The 18,487-nt window shown below is 35.4% G+C and overlaps 1 protein-coding gene across 1 annotated transcript in view; it reads left to right on the plus strand.

The window, feature by feature from the left end:
- CWC27 (CWC27 spliceosome associated cyclophilin) overlaps nt 1–18,487 on the plus strand; it is a 192,142-nt gene that overhangs the window by 133,448 nt on the left and 40,207 nt on the right. The window contains exon 12 of the mRNA XM_025447968.3: nt 18,019–18,128. Within this exon, the coding sequence (XP_025303753.1) occupies nt 18,019–18,128 (110 nt within the window). The remainder of the gene's footprint in view (nt 1–18,018; nt 18,129–18,487) is intronic.

The raw sequence follows: 18,487 nt of genomic DNA on the forward strand, positions 1-18,487 counted from the left end.
ACTGTGAGAAACAAACTGAGGGTTGCAGAAGGGGGAAGATGGGGTAACTGATGACAGGTATTAAGGAGGGCATGTGATGAGATGAGCACTGGTGTTGTATTATATGTTGGCAGATTGAATATGAATTTTAAAAATTAAATTAAAAAAAAGTAAAGCCCCTCTGTTTGTCTGCAACAGCCTGCATCATCTATGCCCCACCTCCTTTTTATCTCTGGTTTCATCTCCTTTTACTTCCCTCTCATTCACTCTGTTCTAGGCAGACCAGCCTCTTTGCTCTGAGTACGTTTGGCATGCTCCCTGCCTCAGGGCCATTGCACATGCTGTTACCATCTGGACTGCAAGTCCTCCAGATAATCTACATGACCTATTTCCTTACCTCTCAGGTCTTTTTCTCAGTGAAGCCTCCTCTGACCATGTCTGCCTGGCACTCCCTGAGTTTCCTTTCCTTACTTCAGTGTTCTCTGTTTTATATTATCACCCTCTGATATACTTGTGTGTTTTACTTATTTACTGTTTTCTGTCTTCCCCACTAGATTTTTGTCTGTTTTCTCTAAGAAAACAGCTAGAACAATATTTGGCATGTAGTAGGCATTCAAAAAAATATTTGGAGAAGAATGAGTGAAATCAAAGATGAAAGCTAAACTAAATCGGTCGTGATTTGTCCCCTGATACTGAGCATTTTGTTTCCTAAACCAAATGTGGATTTTGTTAGCAAAAAAAAAAAAAAAAAAGAAGAAGAAGGTAGAAGGATTATTACTCGGGCAGTCAACTATGTCTTTAACACAAGCCCATACTTGTGAGTAACTTTATACCTTTTTATTTTCTTCCCCTGTCCTCATTTGTCTCTTACAAGAACCCATGAAAAGTAGGACAGGCAGTATTTTGCACAAAAAGAATTGTGGCTCAGATAATTAATTTTTCCCCGAGAGCACCAACCAGCTGTGAGGACCTAAATTGCCTGATAGCACCTGCAGTCCTCTTCCCGGATTAGTAGCCGTGAATAGCGAAGACAACATTGCGTGGAATACTCTATAATCTTCCATGTGAGCCAAGAGAACCTTTCCCTCCATAAAAGTGATTATGAATCTGCCTTCTTTTTTCGGCCTGTCATCTCACAATGAAAAACAAAACCCCAAAGCATTGTATATTTAATATAAGATGTTATTCTTTCCTGTATCTTGGATTAAATTTAGTACTTTTGTAATAGATAAATTAGCTACTTATATAGATAAATTAGCTACTTATATATTATTTACTGCCAGTATGTACTTTTTAACAAAATGGATTACCAGAATATGTTGCTTTACTATCAGATTCCTCCATATTTGGCCCACATTGTTCCCCTCTCCTCTTTACCAAAAATTATCTCCTAGCAACCATTCAAGCCAGAACTACAATCAGAATATTCCAAATGCTAAATAAAATTGTTAATTTTCAACCAGTCAAGTAAGGTAAGCAGGCATGTCTATCATCTATTTTTTGTTAGGTGGTAAAGGAAAAGATTCTTGTAAACTTTTTTACCTAAACTTTTTTACCTAGAAGGATTATTTATCCCGAGATATTCATATACAAAGTATACTAATATACTAATATACTAGCTATGTTTATATACATGCACATATACTATAAATATGTACACATTATATAATGCATATAGCGAAATGTCTAAAACTATATTGAATGTGATTTATTCCCTCTGACATTTCAAAATACACTTCTGAATTTTGTGGCTCCTTTTGAGGAATGTCAAGGTTATTATTTATCATTTCATTGTTGATAAACAGATGTTCAGGTTCACAAAACTTGTGGAAAATGGAGTGGTGGACATTCAAGCTCCCCATTCAGTGAAAAAGACACAGTGGCTGCCCTTATGTTCTAACATGAGGTTGGAGAATAGAGCAGAAGCAAGCACTTGGCCTATCTTGGTCTGAGACTTGACAATGAATACGTCTATGCTGAGTTTAAGAAAGCTGTTTATTAATGAAACTAGTATTTCCATTTGTTCTTATTATCTTTTACAGTTATAAAAAGTACTTGTCTCAAGTTTTATTTCATTCCTGCAATCAGACAAGCAATTTCCTTTCTATCTGATTTTTATATGAACATCGTAGGTTGTCTGTGGCTTTTGGTTGCCATGGTGAGAAATCAGGCCTCTCCTAGCTGACTAGGACTTATTATTTCTTGTCTTTACTGTTACTCTCATGCTTAATCTGCTGATGTAAAAGGACCAAGCATAAGCTATATCAACTAGAACTCAGGGTGGTTGCTAGTATGCATATCTATGTGGCCACTTATTATTTCCTTTAGATTTATATTTTTCATCTCATTGTTTGAGCACTTTCTTTCCTACATCAGCCACTTATTTTACTTTCTTTGATCCTTTGTCTTCTAAAAACTAAAAACATTTCTTTTATCGGCAACTTGTGATAGTTCCATTCCAACCATGTTTCTATATATCATCTTACTGCTACTTCCTAAAAAGGAAACATTCCCTCCAGCCAGCAACTGTTCCACCTTGTTCCTCATCAGTAGGGCTGGCACCAATTCAAGTTCTGTCAACACTGTTCCATCAGATAAAGCTGTTGGTAACGTAAAGGATGAGAGAGGGTAGTGTATATGCATACAATTCAGGCTCCAACGACCTAACAGCATTCTTCCTGCTTCCATGTTAGCCTGCATGCCTGTGCCTTGAAGTCTACTCCAGTATTCCTGTACTATGTGCTGATACTGACACCTGTTCATGGATATATCCATGTCTGTCTGATAATAATTTAATCATTTGGAAAAGAACTCATGTTTTCTGGATTTCATTGACAAAATGGCTAATAATTAAGCATACATACACGATCTTTATATAAACATCATTTTTAATAATAAGCTAGAAGTCCTAATTATAATATAAGTAATAGGCCTACAATCTGTAGCCATCTGTATTGTTTCACACTAGTTATTAATAGAACTGGATAAACTTCACTTTTAGAAAACCTCACTGTGTCCCAAGGGATAACGTTCATTCTGAACATTACCAGTCAACCATGTTGAATCACATACTGTGATGAGTTTAGTAGTGTCAAATCAGAAGATTTATTCAAAATCTTCGATCTCTGAATTATCTCCAGTTAGTACAATCCTTGCCAGTTCTGCTAAGGGCACAGAGTTTCCAGGCAGTTGCACCATCTGTATTACTTGCTTCATTTTTATCTTGCTGCTTTTTTTTTTTTTTTTTAGATTTTATTTATTTATTCATGAGAGACACAGAGAGAGGGAGAGAGAGGCAGAGACACAGGCAGAGGGAGAAGCAGGCTCCATGCAGGGAGCCCAACGTGGGACTCGATCCCAAGTCTCCAGGATCACACGCTGGTCTGAAGGCGGTGCTAAGCCACACTGAGCCACCCAGGCTGCCCCCACCTTGCTGCTTTTTTGTGAGTCTCTCAGAATCCCTCTACCTGTTCGTCTAGACTACAGGTTAGAGGGTAGAGCAGGGCTTTCCAAATTGTAGCCAGTAATTACTGTGGGTCATTAAACTCAGAGGCATATCTTAATCAGCATTTTTTATTTAAGGAAATGGCATAGACAAGAAAACATAAGAATGTATCACATGTAGTAAGAGTAAGTAAGTATTCTTTTATGAAATTTTGAAATTTTTTTCTTTACATTATGTTGAACAATATAAAATTGTCATTTTTGTAAGTAAACAAAACATAATGTTAGTATTTTCATATGGCTTAACCTTATATACAATTTCATATGTTAGCTATATACCAAAATATGTGTGTAGTTAATATGAAAAAAAAATTCCTGTGATCCGTCACAGTACAAAGAATTAAAAAACCACTGAGTTTGAATAAATGTCTAATAGCACTGTGCCAAATAAGCCTCCCAAAACCCACAGAATATTTTTCCCTGCTTCTAACTTAGCTGGCCTCTCTTATGTAGAATAAGACTAATTCATGGGAAGCAGATACTTTATATTTAATAATGAAACTGTATTAATAGTCAATTAAACAGCATTCATAATTAATAGTATATCAAGTGCTTTCTTGAATTTTGGTGTGCAGATGAACTATATAGATTTAGAGACATTCAGAACAGTGAGAACTGCTCTAGTTAAGGAAGGCTTCACTGAGGGAAGTGAAATGAAAAAAATTAGTCTGACCAGAGGAAAGGGCACTCTCCTGTAACATCTTAATATCTATACCAAGAGTTCAAAAATTTATAGAACCTTGATTCTATAGAAGAAATAATCTATAGTTCAAAAAGCATGAGTAGTAGTACCCAGGTTTGATGAAATAGGATCAGGAAACAGTTTCAACTTGACAATCACTAACTTTAATGTGGTAAAGGACTTTCTGATTAGGAAGACTTATCTGACCTTTATAGCTTATAGTACCTTACAAGAGAGCTGTAATCTTATTTAGTTGATGTTTTTTAGTTTTTCTTTTAGATATAATTTTTCTTCTTTTTTGTTTTTTTTTCTTTTAAAAACCTGTAGAAAGTATAACCTCAGGGAAATAAATAAGTTTATTTATTTATTCACTTAGAAATTTATGTATTTACTTAGGAAATAAAAAAAATCTTAGGATTTTTCTAAAATGGAGGCACCTGAGTGGGTCAGTCTGTTCAACATCCAACTCTTGGTTTCAGCTAAAGTCACGATCTCAGGGTTGTAAGATCAAGCCCTGTGTCAGGCTGCACTGAGAGGGTAGTCTGCTTGAGCAATCTCTCTCTCCTTCTCCCTCTTCCCCTTTCCCCTAGCTCTCTCTCTCTCTCTCTCTCTCTCCCTTTCTCTCTCTCTCTCTCTCGAATAAATAAATAAATCTTAAAAAAAAAATTCCCAAAATAAATGTGAAATCCAGGACCTCAGGGAGAATTATTTTGGATACTTTTATTGTCTAGATACCTAAATATATTTTTAGAGAAAAACATCATTCATCACATGTCAATGAGGGGTTAGTGTTTGCATATTTTCTTGAGTGAACAGAATTAGATTTTTTTTAAAAGATTTTATTTATCCATGAGAGAGAGAATGGGAGAGAGAGAGAGAGAGAGGCAGACACAGGCAGAGGGAGACATGGGACTCAATCCAGGGTCTCCAGGACCATGCCCTGGGCCAAAGGCAGCGCTAAACTGCTGGGCCTCTGGGGCTGCCCCAGATTTAGATTTAGATCTGAAAAGACTACAGTATCCTCAAAACAAATCTGTTCTCTGTACATTTTTCTTAAAAACTCCATCCCTTTCTTACAGATTTCTAGTCTGTGCCTTATGTCCTACTGTGACCTTTTTAGCCACAATTTTTCTGTTGGACTATTTTAACAACCTGCTAACAGGCTGCCAACAGATCTCTGTTGCTAATCTCAGATCCTGCCAGTGCATTCTGTGTGTGGCTTTTCTTAAACACAAACTTGATCATGTGTCAATCCCCTTCATAAAATTCTTTAATGGCATCTCATTTCCTACAGGATGAAATCCTTTGTGTGCCATGCAATGCCCTATGTTCCTAAACTTTGCCTGCCACGCCAGTCTCATCTCTCATTATGGATCCTAAGCTCTATTACTATGCTACATACCAACCTATTTCCCACCTGAGCCCTTGTTGCCACAACTTCCTCTTCCTAGAATGCCTCTTGTATGCAATGAAAATTTCCTCAGTATTCAAATAGCTTTAAAGGCCATTTCTCTGAAATGCCTTTTCTGATCTCCTTCATCACTAGACCAGTGGTTCCCAAGCTTTTCTATACATTAGAATCACCTGAAAAAAGAAAAAAAAAAAAAAAAGAATCACCTGGAAATACCAAAGCTCAGGGAGTGAAACCCACATGTCAGTACTTTTTGAAACTCTCCAGGTATCTGGTCAGGATGGTTTAAATATTCATCTGTATCTTCCTGGACTTTTTATTTTTTTTTTTTTTTACTTTTGCTTTTAATTCCTTAAGCCACTTGGAAATTATTTTAGTCCATGATATGGGGTGAACATATATGGTTTGTAATTTAGCAGGTGAAAGAGACAAACTACCAGTATTGATACAACGTGGGACATATTCTGATGAAGGTTTGAGGGAGCAAAAGAAAGGAAGTTAAATCTAGATGGCAACATATCTTTCTAGACACACAAACCCAAGTAGAATCATCAGTTATTTAGACCATTGGTCTTCAAAAATGTTTTATTACACCTGCAGAATAAAGTTTTTAATTTTATTTTTAACAGTTTTATTGAGATATAGTTCACATACCATCCAATTCACCCATTTAAGTGTGCAATTCAATGACTTTTAGTATATTCATAGATACCTTCAACTATCACCACAATTTAGAACATTTTCATTATCCCAGAAGGAAACCCTGTACCCTTTACCATCTCCTGCTACAGATTCAGCCTTCCCTTCCTCCCCTAGCCCTCTGTAACCTCTAATCTGCTTTATATCACTATAGAGTTCTCTGTTATAGATGTTTCATATGAATGTGATTGGCTTCTTTCACTTAGCATATTTTCAAGGTTCATCTGTGTTGTAGGATGTATCAAATACTTCATTCCCCATTATAGCTAAATGATATTCCCTTCTATGGCTAAACCACATATTGTTTATCTGTCAACTGATGGACATTTGGGTTGTAAAATACATTGTGAATATTTCCAAAACATGTATTTTTATATGTATTTGTGACTCATATGTCGGTATAACCAAAGACATAGGTTATATACTATATATAACATACAACAAAAAAACAATAGTTTAAATATTAATAACATTTTTAGGGTGCCTGGCTCATTAGTAGATCATGATGTTGATCTCAGGGTCATAAGTTCAAGCCCACACTGGGCACAGAGCTTACTTTAAAAATAAATAAATATAAAGGATTCTAATATTTTCTTCTCACCTCTCAAGTGAGTCCTTTTGTACACTAGAAACCTCTCAACTTTTATAAATTTTTGAAGCTACTGGTTCAGGTGTGTAAGTTAGTTGAAAGTGTTGCCGATGGAGGATACAGTGCATGCAAATGCATGGAGATAAAAGAAAGCATGGCGCCTTTTCTTATCTTGCAAGTTGTGTGTGTGAAACAGAGTGGAAAGGATATGGCATTTTTTATGCAGTCATTTTTACCCTCTCACTTACTATAATAATTTAGGTATCTAATTACAGAACATCTATTTACTCTTCCAATACCTAAGAAAGATAATAAAAGTTTTATTATACTATGTAAATCCATATTTTTATTGTTACTATTTGGCAGTGTACACAAGACACTTTATACTTTCTCTCTAGAAGCAACCTTACAGTCTGGTCCCCTTTCAAATAATCCCAACCAAGAATTAGCATCAGTATCCTTTTTTTACCACTTTTGTCTGATTTATCTCTGAACATCTTATTTTCAGTATTATCCGTGACATAAGGAGAGTGAGTCTGCCATAGAAAAACGACAACAAAAATAAGTCCTTTGTACTTTGCCTTCCACAAAACCCATAGAGAAGTCCCTTACACTACTCTACACTGTGATGAGTTGCCATATGATGCATATATAGAAGAATTGTTTATTCTTACTGATTTGATTGTAATTAAAGACACAATAATTGCAGTATTTACTACAGCCAAAGACTGCTGGTATCTTGTGAAGATGCTAGGCGGACTATTGGGATAGAATCCAGGCAACTCAGTTTCTCAGAAATACTTCTCAACGTTGGCTTGCTTATTTTTCTATTATCCATACTTGTACTGCCTGAGATATTTTAACAGTATGTAGCATACTAATTAATTTACTACATTAAATGCCTTAAACAGTAATTAATAATGAATTTACCATCTAAGACAATAGAGACAAAGCATTTGGGAGGCAACTCAAGCCTTCACTCCAGTGAGTGACAAAGCTGAGAACAGAATGTGAGGTTGCTAACTCAAAATATTGAACCCAGTCCATTCAGTGTGTTGGCTTTGTTTTGTGACTAAGCCAAAGGTTTTCTTTAAAAAATTAATCAGTGAGAATGTGTCTGTAATTGTGTTCTAATCCAAAATAAGAGGGTGAGAAATTTTTCACTTCACCAAGAAAAAAATGTAAGATTACTTTAGTAACGATTTCAGCTTATGAAATTAATCAAACAAAGCCAAATAATCCTTCTTTATTAAAAGAGTTAATTAATGCCATTTCAAAGCTCAGGCACCTTAAAAGATTTTTTTTTCTTTCTGCAGCACATATGTTTTTGTAATATAGAGTTCAGAGACTTTAACTTTAGTTGATATATCATCTTAATGAGTATTATATTTCTATTGTTTCCGGATCATTTTTTGGCTGCAAGTACCACAAAAGAAATGTTAAGAACCATTAAGCTTAAGGTGGCACCTAATAACTGCAGCTTTTCAAGGAAGGCCAGTTATTTAGACCCCTCTGCTTTGTCCCTTCCTTCTCCCCACTTTCTTTCAATTACTTTCTCTAGGAATTCATTTTCTTCTGAAAAATCATCTTTTAAAAAAAATCTTAATTCTTTTAAATAATATCTGTCAAGTGTCTGAAAACTTATAAGCATTATTTGAATCTCTAGACATAAAATGAAGAATAAAACAGAAAAGTTCCTGCCCTTTAGGAACTCACATTCTTGGGGCTAGCTTTGGTACCCATGTCAGTCAAAGCTCACTGGCATTCACTCATTACATGCCTTTCCAAATTTCAGCTTTTTTCAAAAGATATGTCTTTCCAGTAGCAACTCATTCCACGTTATATTTAAATGAGTTATCATGCATAAAGCACTTAGAATACTCACTGGCACATGGAAAGCACTATTTGTACAAGTGTCCTACAGGCAGAGGATAAGAATAGCAGAGCATTTTCCATCCTACTGTATGCCAGCAGATAGTGCTTATTCTTTTTTTTTTCCAGATTTTTTTTTTTTGAGTAATCTTTACACCCAACGTGGGGCTCAAACTCAACCCTGAGATCAAGAGTCAAATGCTCCATTGACTGAACCAGCCAGATAGTGCTTACTTTTAAGCAAATTCAGATTTATAGGTAAGCCTCATCATAAGAATGCTACATTTGAACATCCAAATTTATGGAAATATAAATTAAGTTTTGATAATTTGCTTCACAAATGAATTTCCCACACTTCTTCCAGTTATGAATTTTATTGGTGCTTTGAAAATATGATTTAATATACAGAAATATTTTTTTCCCAACAAACATGTTAATAAAGCGAAAAATATTATATCTACTCCTTGCCTCTTCAAATGAGATTTAATCTTTTGAAGGGAGCCATGCTAGAAAGTAGCTTATAATATAGGGTGCCCTGGATTCAATGCCAAATAATAAAACCTCATATTTATATAATATGAAGTTTACAAAGTCTCAGTCAAATGCCCTTTCACATTTAGTTCTGTAACAGTCTGAGAAGTAGATTAAGCAAGTTCTATAATTTCCATTTTGCAAATGAAGAAACCAAAGCAATAAAGACATTTAGAACTCAGCCTAACTGAATCAGATTTGAGAAGTCAGAACTTCTGTCCAATAGTCTCCACTATAAAATTGCAAAGCATTGTTTCCTTAAGAAAATTAAAAAACAAATTAATAATAATAAAATAAGATAAGCCACAGCAAAATGACCTATTAGCTGGAAGCCAGAATCAGCAGACTGAGATCTGGCCTACAGCTCACAGCATTATCAGTAAAACTAAGCAAGGTGACTCCCATCCAACTCAGACTCCAATCCCAGTTTCCAGAAAGCACATCTGAACACAGGTCGACTTCAGATGAAGCAAAACTTGATAATCTCTGTACTATCCTCACCTCATCTCAAAATACAGCTTGTTAGAGATATTTAAGATAGAAATTGAGGAAGAAGGGTGAAATCTGAATCGGACTAAATGAACCTATGGTAGAGAATACAGTCTAGGCAGGTTAAAAAATTCTGAAACAACTGGGTATGGTGCTTTCAAGTAATTGCACATACTTTCACATTAAAGGTAGAATATTCTGATAGGTTTGGGAAAATAATTTTACCAAGATACTTTTTAAAGTTCTTTCCTAAACTGATTAGGGGAAAATCTCAACAAGATTTTGTGAGCCAGTCTTTCTCTGTCTCTCTATTACTTACTGGCCTTTGTCCTCTTGTTCACTGAATTACTGCAGAAGGCACTGTTTTCATTAAGAGAAGTGTGGGCATCAGGAAACTTGGAACTTTAGTGTCCGTTCTATCAACTAACTCAAACTAGTATCACATAAAGAAAATATTATTTTATTTTATTTTATTTTATTTAGAAATGAGTTCAGGGGATCCCTGGGTGGCTCAGCGGTTTAGCGCCTGCCTTTGGCCCAGGGCACGATCCTGGAGTCCCGGGATCGAGTCCCACATTGGGCTCCCGCCATGGAGCCTGCTTCTCCCTCTCCCTGTGTCTCTGCCTCTCTCTCTCTTCTCTCTCTCTCTCTCTCTCTCTGTCTATCATAAATGAATAAATAAATCTTTTTTTAAAAAAACGACAAAAATACTTTAAAAAAAAAAAAAGAAAGAAATGAGTTCAAACAACATACCAGTCCAGGGTGGTTCAACACAGTTCATTTAGTTTTACAAAAGGCTTGCAAATACTTATAAATTATTTCCTTGCAGTGTAGACCTATAAGACATGTCTTGTGGCTACTTGTTACTCAACAAAATAAAGTTCCAGTTCACTAATCCAGCCCTTAGGTAATTGCATGCATAATCAGATTTTTCTGATTTTCCTTACTCCCCATCTTATTTCACCCATTCTTCACTTTCACAGAACATTTTTTGTCTTCCTCATGGCATCCTGCACTATATTGCCTCCCTGCTTGGTTATGATGTCTTTTCTACCAGCTTTGGCTAGATCTTCCTTCTCTAACAACGCCCAGTTTTGCTGCCACTTCCTCCTCCCAACTTTTCCTGTCTCCTCTGCAGGGATTTCCTAAGTACTTTATCAGGACCTCTCATGTCGTTGGTACCACTGCACAGTTAAAAGAATATATGTATCTTATCCATTTTCCAGCCTATAAGCTCCTTCACATCAAGAACCATCTATGTTTCACTCACTCCCATATACACTAGTGCCCCCCCGCCCTTTCCCCATAACTGCTTGCAGTGTAACAGAATAAAAACAGCATGGCCTTTGAAGTCTGACAGCCCTGATTTCAAATCCTTTCTCCATCATTTATTAGCTATATAACCTTGGGCAAGATACTTAACCTCTCTAAACCTCTGTTTCCTCTTGCACAAAATAGAGACGATAATATCCATTCTGTTGTTACAGAATTAAGTGAGAAAGCAGGCACAGAGTTCTTAGTATTATATCTCAGACGTGCTAGGTCCTAAAAGCAGTGATAGTACTAGTAGTAATGGTCTTATATTTTAGTCACTTTATTGCTTCAATGCCTCAGTCACACACGGGATAAAAAGAAACCCGTGCATACCACACATGCAAGTATTTAAGGACTATTTTTGAATTGGTCTGTAAACTCTTATAACTACTTGAAGAAAAGTATCTCATGAATTTACTACAAAACACTGGAACTCTCCTTTAAGTGCTATTATAAATGCAGATACTCTGAAGTGTTTAATTTGCCAGGGTAATCATAGCCTTAGGCAGTGTTAGGTAGCAATTCTTTCTTCAGTATCCTCCCTGATTGGTTTCATGAAATCTTTTTATCTTGAGGAATTTTGTATTTTTTTTCTTATTGCTACAACACAGAATATAAAATTTGTAGTTTCCACATCCAGAATGGCAGGTCAACGTAGGGATGTTGTCAAAATGGCCATCAAACTGCAAGAATTGTGGCTCATGCCATCTGGAGAAGTGCAAAGTCTGCTCTGTTGAGAGACCTGGGGGCAACATCAATCAATCTTTGCTCTAGTCCTGGGGTCTAAGTGAGGAAGAATGAAGTAAATTTGAAAAGAAACAACAGACTAGAGCTGACAGGTGGAAAGTTGGAGCCCCAGAAGAGAAGCTATTCGTGTCCCTCAGTAATTCTCAGTAATCATTTTTGTATTGTAATTGTTTTTTGTGATCATTAAGAAAATGGAGAAACATCTGTTAAAAAGCTTTTGAGATAGAATTATATAATAAACTGTAACTTAAAACAATTTAAGTTTAAAGTAATTTTAAAGCAATTTCATGTTTAGGCTTCAGAACCTGTCTTTACTGATATAAGTTCTCTTCATCTCTTAATTTATTAGATAAGTTCATTTAATTCATTTGAATTGATTTCTGGTATAATACTTTGTAGTACCTAATCTATGTGTTGTTATATTAGTTATTACCAACATGACTGCTGTTTGAATAGTAAACTCAACAAAGCAATATGCTTGAGAAAGTAAAAGGTGAAATTTTGTATTTGGGTAGGACCAGGGTATTAACAGAAATTTTTGGTGTTGTTGTTGTTGTCTTAAAATTTTATATATTTATTAGAGAGAGAGCAAAAGCCCAAGCACAATGGGGCTCAATCCCAGGACCCTGGGATCATGACCTGAGCCAAAAGCAGACGCTTGGCTGACTGAACCACCCAGGTGCCCCAAGACAAGTTTTTAAAAATCTTAAGGGAAAATAACAAAAATTAAAATTATGAAAATTCCTAGAGAATTAAATCTATATTGGAAGTCCTGCCATTTTATAAATAGTCACAGCATACTTTAAATGTATATAATTTCAAAGTGATTATTAGACTATAATGAAATACATCTGTAGTGATTACACATTCCAAAGAGAAAGTACACATAGTAGTATATAGAGAAAGGAAATAACATTGAGATGTCATAAGATCTGGTTTCTGATATTCCAAGCCTAGCACAATCATTTGACCTCTTTGAACCTCCGTTTTTCCGCCTGTAAAGGAGCGGGTTCTTGCTGTCTAAGAACTTCTTAGTTCTTTATTTTCTGTTGTAATTGTGGACATGTTCCTTTTATAGTGAATTTAAAAATTAAGATTAAGGGGCACCTGAATGGCTCAGTTGGTTAAGCATCTGCCTTCAGCTCAGGTCATGATCCCAGGATCCTGGGATGGAACCCTGCATCAGGCTCCCTGTTCAATGGAGAGCCTGCTTCTCCCTCTCCTCCCTGCTCGTGCTCTCTCTCACCCTCTCTTGCACGCTCTCTCTCTTTCTCAAATAAGTAAATAAATCTTCAAAAAAAATTAAGTAGCCAGTAGGTTGTAAATATACAGAATCCCTAGATATGAACTCTCATTCACTCACAGGTTACCCCTGTTAGAGATGTTTAATGGAAAATACAACTGAAAATCAGTATTTTTTTGCAGAGGTAAAAGAACTAAAATCTAGTAAGGCCAAAATCCAAAATGTTGTAGCTAAGATGCAAGCCCAAATGGAGACCATATAAATAAGGATGGACAAAGCAGAGAAGCCAATGGAAAATAATGAAACTGATAAAGAAGAGGAGAAGAAAAGTAATGAATCATGAAGGTAGACTTAGGAAACTCAATTGACTTATTAAAACTCAGTAACATTTATATCATAGGAATCCCAGAAGATAAGGAGAGAGGAAAAGGCAGAAGGTTTATTTGAACAAATTATAGCTGACAACTTCCCTAATGTAGGGAAGGACTCAGACATCAAAATCTAAGAAGCATAAAGAACTCCCATTAAATTCAACAAAAGCTGACCATCACCAAAGCATATCATAGTCAAATTTACAAAATACACAGTGAAAATCAGTATTTTTGTGTTTATGTTCCAAAATAGGATACAGTCTAAAAGTCTGGATTAATTTAACTGTATTATAACTTGTTACCTTCACATTTCTCAAATCAGCTAACAGAAAAACACAGGAAAATATTCTTACTTTATTTTGAGGATTACTTTAAGTGTAAAATAACATGAAGCAATGAAGCTAGGATGAAAATGGAAAGAAAAAGAAAATGTAGACTGAATTGCATTTAATCACTGTTCAGCGTTAAAGTATATGTCAGTGTTCAGTGTTCAATTCAGGTAGCCCCTGAATTATTTAACAACTTCTGACATATCTTCACAGAACTCTGGAACTATAGGCTTATTCTGACCACCAGATGGAGCCAGTATTGTTCAATTTGTAACAAAAAATATGCTGAAAATAAAGTGATTAAATAAAATGAATAAATCATAGATTTCTTATTTTAGTTCACAGAACAGAAAGAAATTAAACTTTCAGCCTAGTCTTCCCCTAAGCTTCTGTGTAGACTTTGTAAATGTGCATTTAGACACCTCTAGTAAATAATTTCTTTATTGTGAATAATTTTCATTTTGGCAGTTTCATTGGATAAAGAGACCAGGTTTCTAGTGATTCACTTTTTAAAGACGTCATTTAAGCAACTTGCAATTATCTTTAAAACAAACTTAGTACAAATTTCACCTCTTGTCATTCAGTAAACACTATGGATTATAATTACAAGAAATGATAATAAAAAGTATATTATACATAAGCTCTCATCTTAATGTCAAAGAATATATTCTCATTATTGTCATTTCCATAATGGATTTTCCTAATAAAACAAACAAAACAATAGGCATTCTGACTAGGGGAAAGATACATAGTATATCCCCAGTAGCTCCTCAAGGAGATGGTAAAACCTCAATGAATGGGTATAACTCTTACAGAGATTCTACCCAAAAAGTTTAGTGTTCAGGTAATCAGAGGAAACTGCCTTAAAGTTGACTTCTGTTCCTCTTACCTCTATTTAATATGTGTCAGAAATTATTTATCTATAACTCAATTAAACAACTATCTATTGTAAAAGTATTTGTATGCTAAGGGCCCTAAGCCCATACAAGTCCCTCAGGGAGTCTCTCCATCCAGCAAGAGCAATAAGGTAACTAAACACTGTTGTAATTAAAGATCTAAAAATGATCAAATTGTTCATCTGTCCATTCAGCTACTATTTATTGAGCATATACTATATGCAAGGCATATGCTAAGCCACAAACAGGGCATAATCCCTGCCGTATGTGTTTGTAGCCTAGGGGGCAAATACAGACAAGTAGTTAAAACAGTCTAAAGGTTCAAATGAGGGGGGGACATATGACTAATTAAGGATTATCAGAAAAAAGTTATAAAGGAGTCTTCCTAGGTGGAAATTATTTACATAAATCCACTGTTTGGCAGACTGTATTTCCCATTTATTATGGTCTTGGAGGAATTTAGAGCCTTTTTTTGGCAGGATTTTATTTCATCAGACACATCCAACTGGTTACCTGATGCCTTTTTATGTCAAATTGGAATATTTTCTAAGTTTTCTTGTGTGTCAAACATGAAGAAGTAACCAAGCTGGTTAAGAATTTGTCATTTAGAGTCAGACTACATGGGTCTATATTCTCATGTTCATAGTCCCTTAATAATAAGTTATGTAACCTCTTACTACTGTAGTTTCCGTATCAGCAAAATAGGGCTAATACTGTGCCTTCCCCCATAGGTTTGATTATCAGGATTAATCAAGTAACTCAGGTACTGGTATCTGGAATATAATAAGTACTTAAAGTATTAGTTATCATGGTTATCTACTTTCAAGTCTGGTACATTTCCTAGAATTAAGAACTGGTATATACAAAATTTGATTTAAAAAGAAGATACATAGTTTAGCTTCCAAAAAGTATGATAAGAAACAACTAGACTGGGGTGGGTGCCTGGGTGACTTAGCCAGTTGGGCATCTGCCTTTGGCTCAGGTTGTGATCCCAGGGTCCTGGGATTGCGTCCCATGTCCAGCTCCCTGCTCAGCAGGGAACCTGCTTCTCTCTCTCCCCCTTTGCCCCTACTTATGCTTGCTGTCTCTCTAATAAATAAAATCTAAAAAAAAAAAGAAAAAAGATACAACTAGGTATCAGCAGCATTGATATTTTTTATATCCATTGAAGTCTGTCCCTTTTGTTTTCAAATGCTGTTTACTATTAGCAGTAATATGTTTATTTGGATAAAAGTTTTTGTTTATTACAGGAATTTTTCAAAAATTTCCTTGAAATACTGGGTATATTCAAAATAATTTATAAGTAGCCCTAACAGTTTCTGATACATAATGATTATTTGATAAGCATTTTTAGAAAAAAGAAATGAATGTAACAGCTACTTAGAGCTGTTAAGCTCCCTGAACTCTGGTCCTGAGACAGTGGAGGGAATAAGCCCTTTATCTAAAAGATGAGATTTGTAGTTGGATACCATTGGTTCATGAGCTAAGTAACCACAGTTGAGTAGTCATCATCCCTTCATGTTTAGAACAAAAACGTTTTGAGATAAAGAATTTAAGTGAAGCAAGGGTTAAGTTTCCAACTAGCTCTTAGAGGAGGGGTTAAAGGCATTCTTTATAACATGCAGGGACAGAAGTACAGTACTTAATTTAGATTGTCACCTAAACTAAGAGTCAGAACACTAGTTTTAGCCCAGGCAGAGCTGGAGATCCCCCTGGGAGACTGGCTGAGTAACTTGACTTACCTAAACACTCACTTATAAACTGAGAAGGTAGATTAGATTAGAAGATCCTCAAAGTAACTTCTAACTCTGGTGCTCTCATGGACTGATACTCCAGTAGTAAACTGATTATAGTGATGTTGACCATTCTTTTCCTTAGACCTTTTCACATATATTACCTAGTTTTATCTCCAAAATAGCTAAGATACTTTATTCTAACAGTATAACACAGGTAAGCTTTAGGCCCTCTAAGGAATCAGCAATTTGATATTTAAAGTCAAAGCCTTGATTTCTTAACTCTTTTCACCTATCTTAGATTAATTTCACCCTGTAGATTACATTATAGAATGAAAAGCTGGTATCATTTATGTTTTAAATGTCTTTCATAGCATTTGTCAGAATGCCCACCATATGAGAGACACTAGGTAAAAATCTTATTTTCTGATTAAAGCTTTAATTGAAGCCAGTAGGGCACAGGTGTGGGCCTTTTGTACCATACAGACCTAGGCTTAAATCGCAGCTTTATCATATTCTAATTTCTGTTTCCTCTTTTGGTATATGGATCCTTCATAGATAATCAAAGCACTTTAGCATGGTGCCAACATATAGGCTTTAGTAAATGTTCTTTTTTTCCCACCATACTTCATTCCTATTCATTTAGCATGCTTTGTAGGAATTTCAGTTAATGACAGTCATCAGACTACATCATTATTTATGAATTATCATCCACTATATATTGAGATTTATAATAAAAGTAAAAGAACAGCCTGTACTTAGAGAAACTAAATTTTTCAAACTCCTTGTGTATTTTATTAGCCAGTTTTATGTCACTAAAATCATCCAGTCACTTATTCAATTTTTGTTTATTCAAGGGGATTCAAGCGTATGAGAAATGAATGTGCTACTTCCTGTTCTGGCAACATGAACTGAGTTAGCACAGAACTTCCTTCTCCTACAAATATATAGAAATGCTGGATAAAATATGATCCAGCCCAATTTAAATACTTAGCTAAGCTTGAGAGAGAAATAGAGACAGAAAGAGACAGAAAGTAAGGAAAAAAAGACCTAGGTACAGAAACGAAGAGGAGGCATAACCAGAGCATGATTTGGGCAAACGGATATTATAATTGCCCGAGGGAATACTGGAACCAGATGTAGGCTCTACTTGCTAGAAGCTGGAGTTTTAATCTCAGACTTGGACAGAGATGTGGCCATGGCTCAAGAGAAATGGGAACTAGAAAAACTGTCCACCTGGTCAGGACTTAAAAACTGATTAGATACAATTAAACAAGGAATTAATGAACTGAAATATAAAACTAAGGAAATTATTCAGAGTATACTGCTGGGAAATGAAAATGAAAAATTTAAAGTGAGATAGGTAATTTTATAGTCAAACAAGTGAGAAAAACTATAGTAGTACATTATATAATAAAGATGTTTATAAAATTGGCTCATAAATTAATATCCATCACTGTCTAGCATAGGAAATATTTGTGGAGCTGGTGGCATTTATTGGTTTGATTTTTAAATGGGTGAAAACCAATCCCAGTATCTGACCTACTCTTCTGTAATAAGCATAGATGTTAATATGAAACCACATAGCCTTTTTACTATTTATTCTAAGAACATTCTATTATTCTTTAGAGGAAGAAACTGCTCCTGATGGTGCTGTTGCAGAATACAGAAGAGAAAAACAAAAGTATGAAGCTTTGAGGAAGCAACAGGCAAAGAAAGGAACTTCTCGGGAAGATCAGGTAACTTGACAAGCCTAAGTCCATATGTAATGCACTGCTTTTTCATTGTCTTCAAGTGTTGCTAATGAAGCCTAATTTGATTATACATCAGGAAAACATTACCTTTTAAAAATGAAAAAGGAGGGATCCCTGGGTGGCTCAGTGGTTTAATGCCTGCCTTCAGCCCAGGGCATGATCCTGGAGACCTGGGATCGAGTCCCATGTCAGGCTCCTGCATGGAGCCTGCTTCTCTCTCTCTCTGTTTCTCTTATGAATAAATAAATAAAATCTTTAAAAAATAAAATAAAAATTAAAAAGGATATGTTTGTATAGAGTGGGATGACAGGAACCTTGACCATTCATGTTCTTTCCAGCCATTG

Source organism: Canis lupus, chromosome 2 (genome assembly GCF_003254725.2).
Source record: "Canis lupus dingo isolate Sandy chromosome 2, ASM325472v2, whole genome shotgun sequence".
In the NCBI taxonomy this organism is placed as follows: Eukaryota; Metazoa; Chordata; class Mammalia; order Carnivora; family Canidae; genus Canis; species Canis lupus.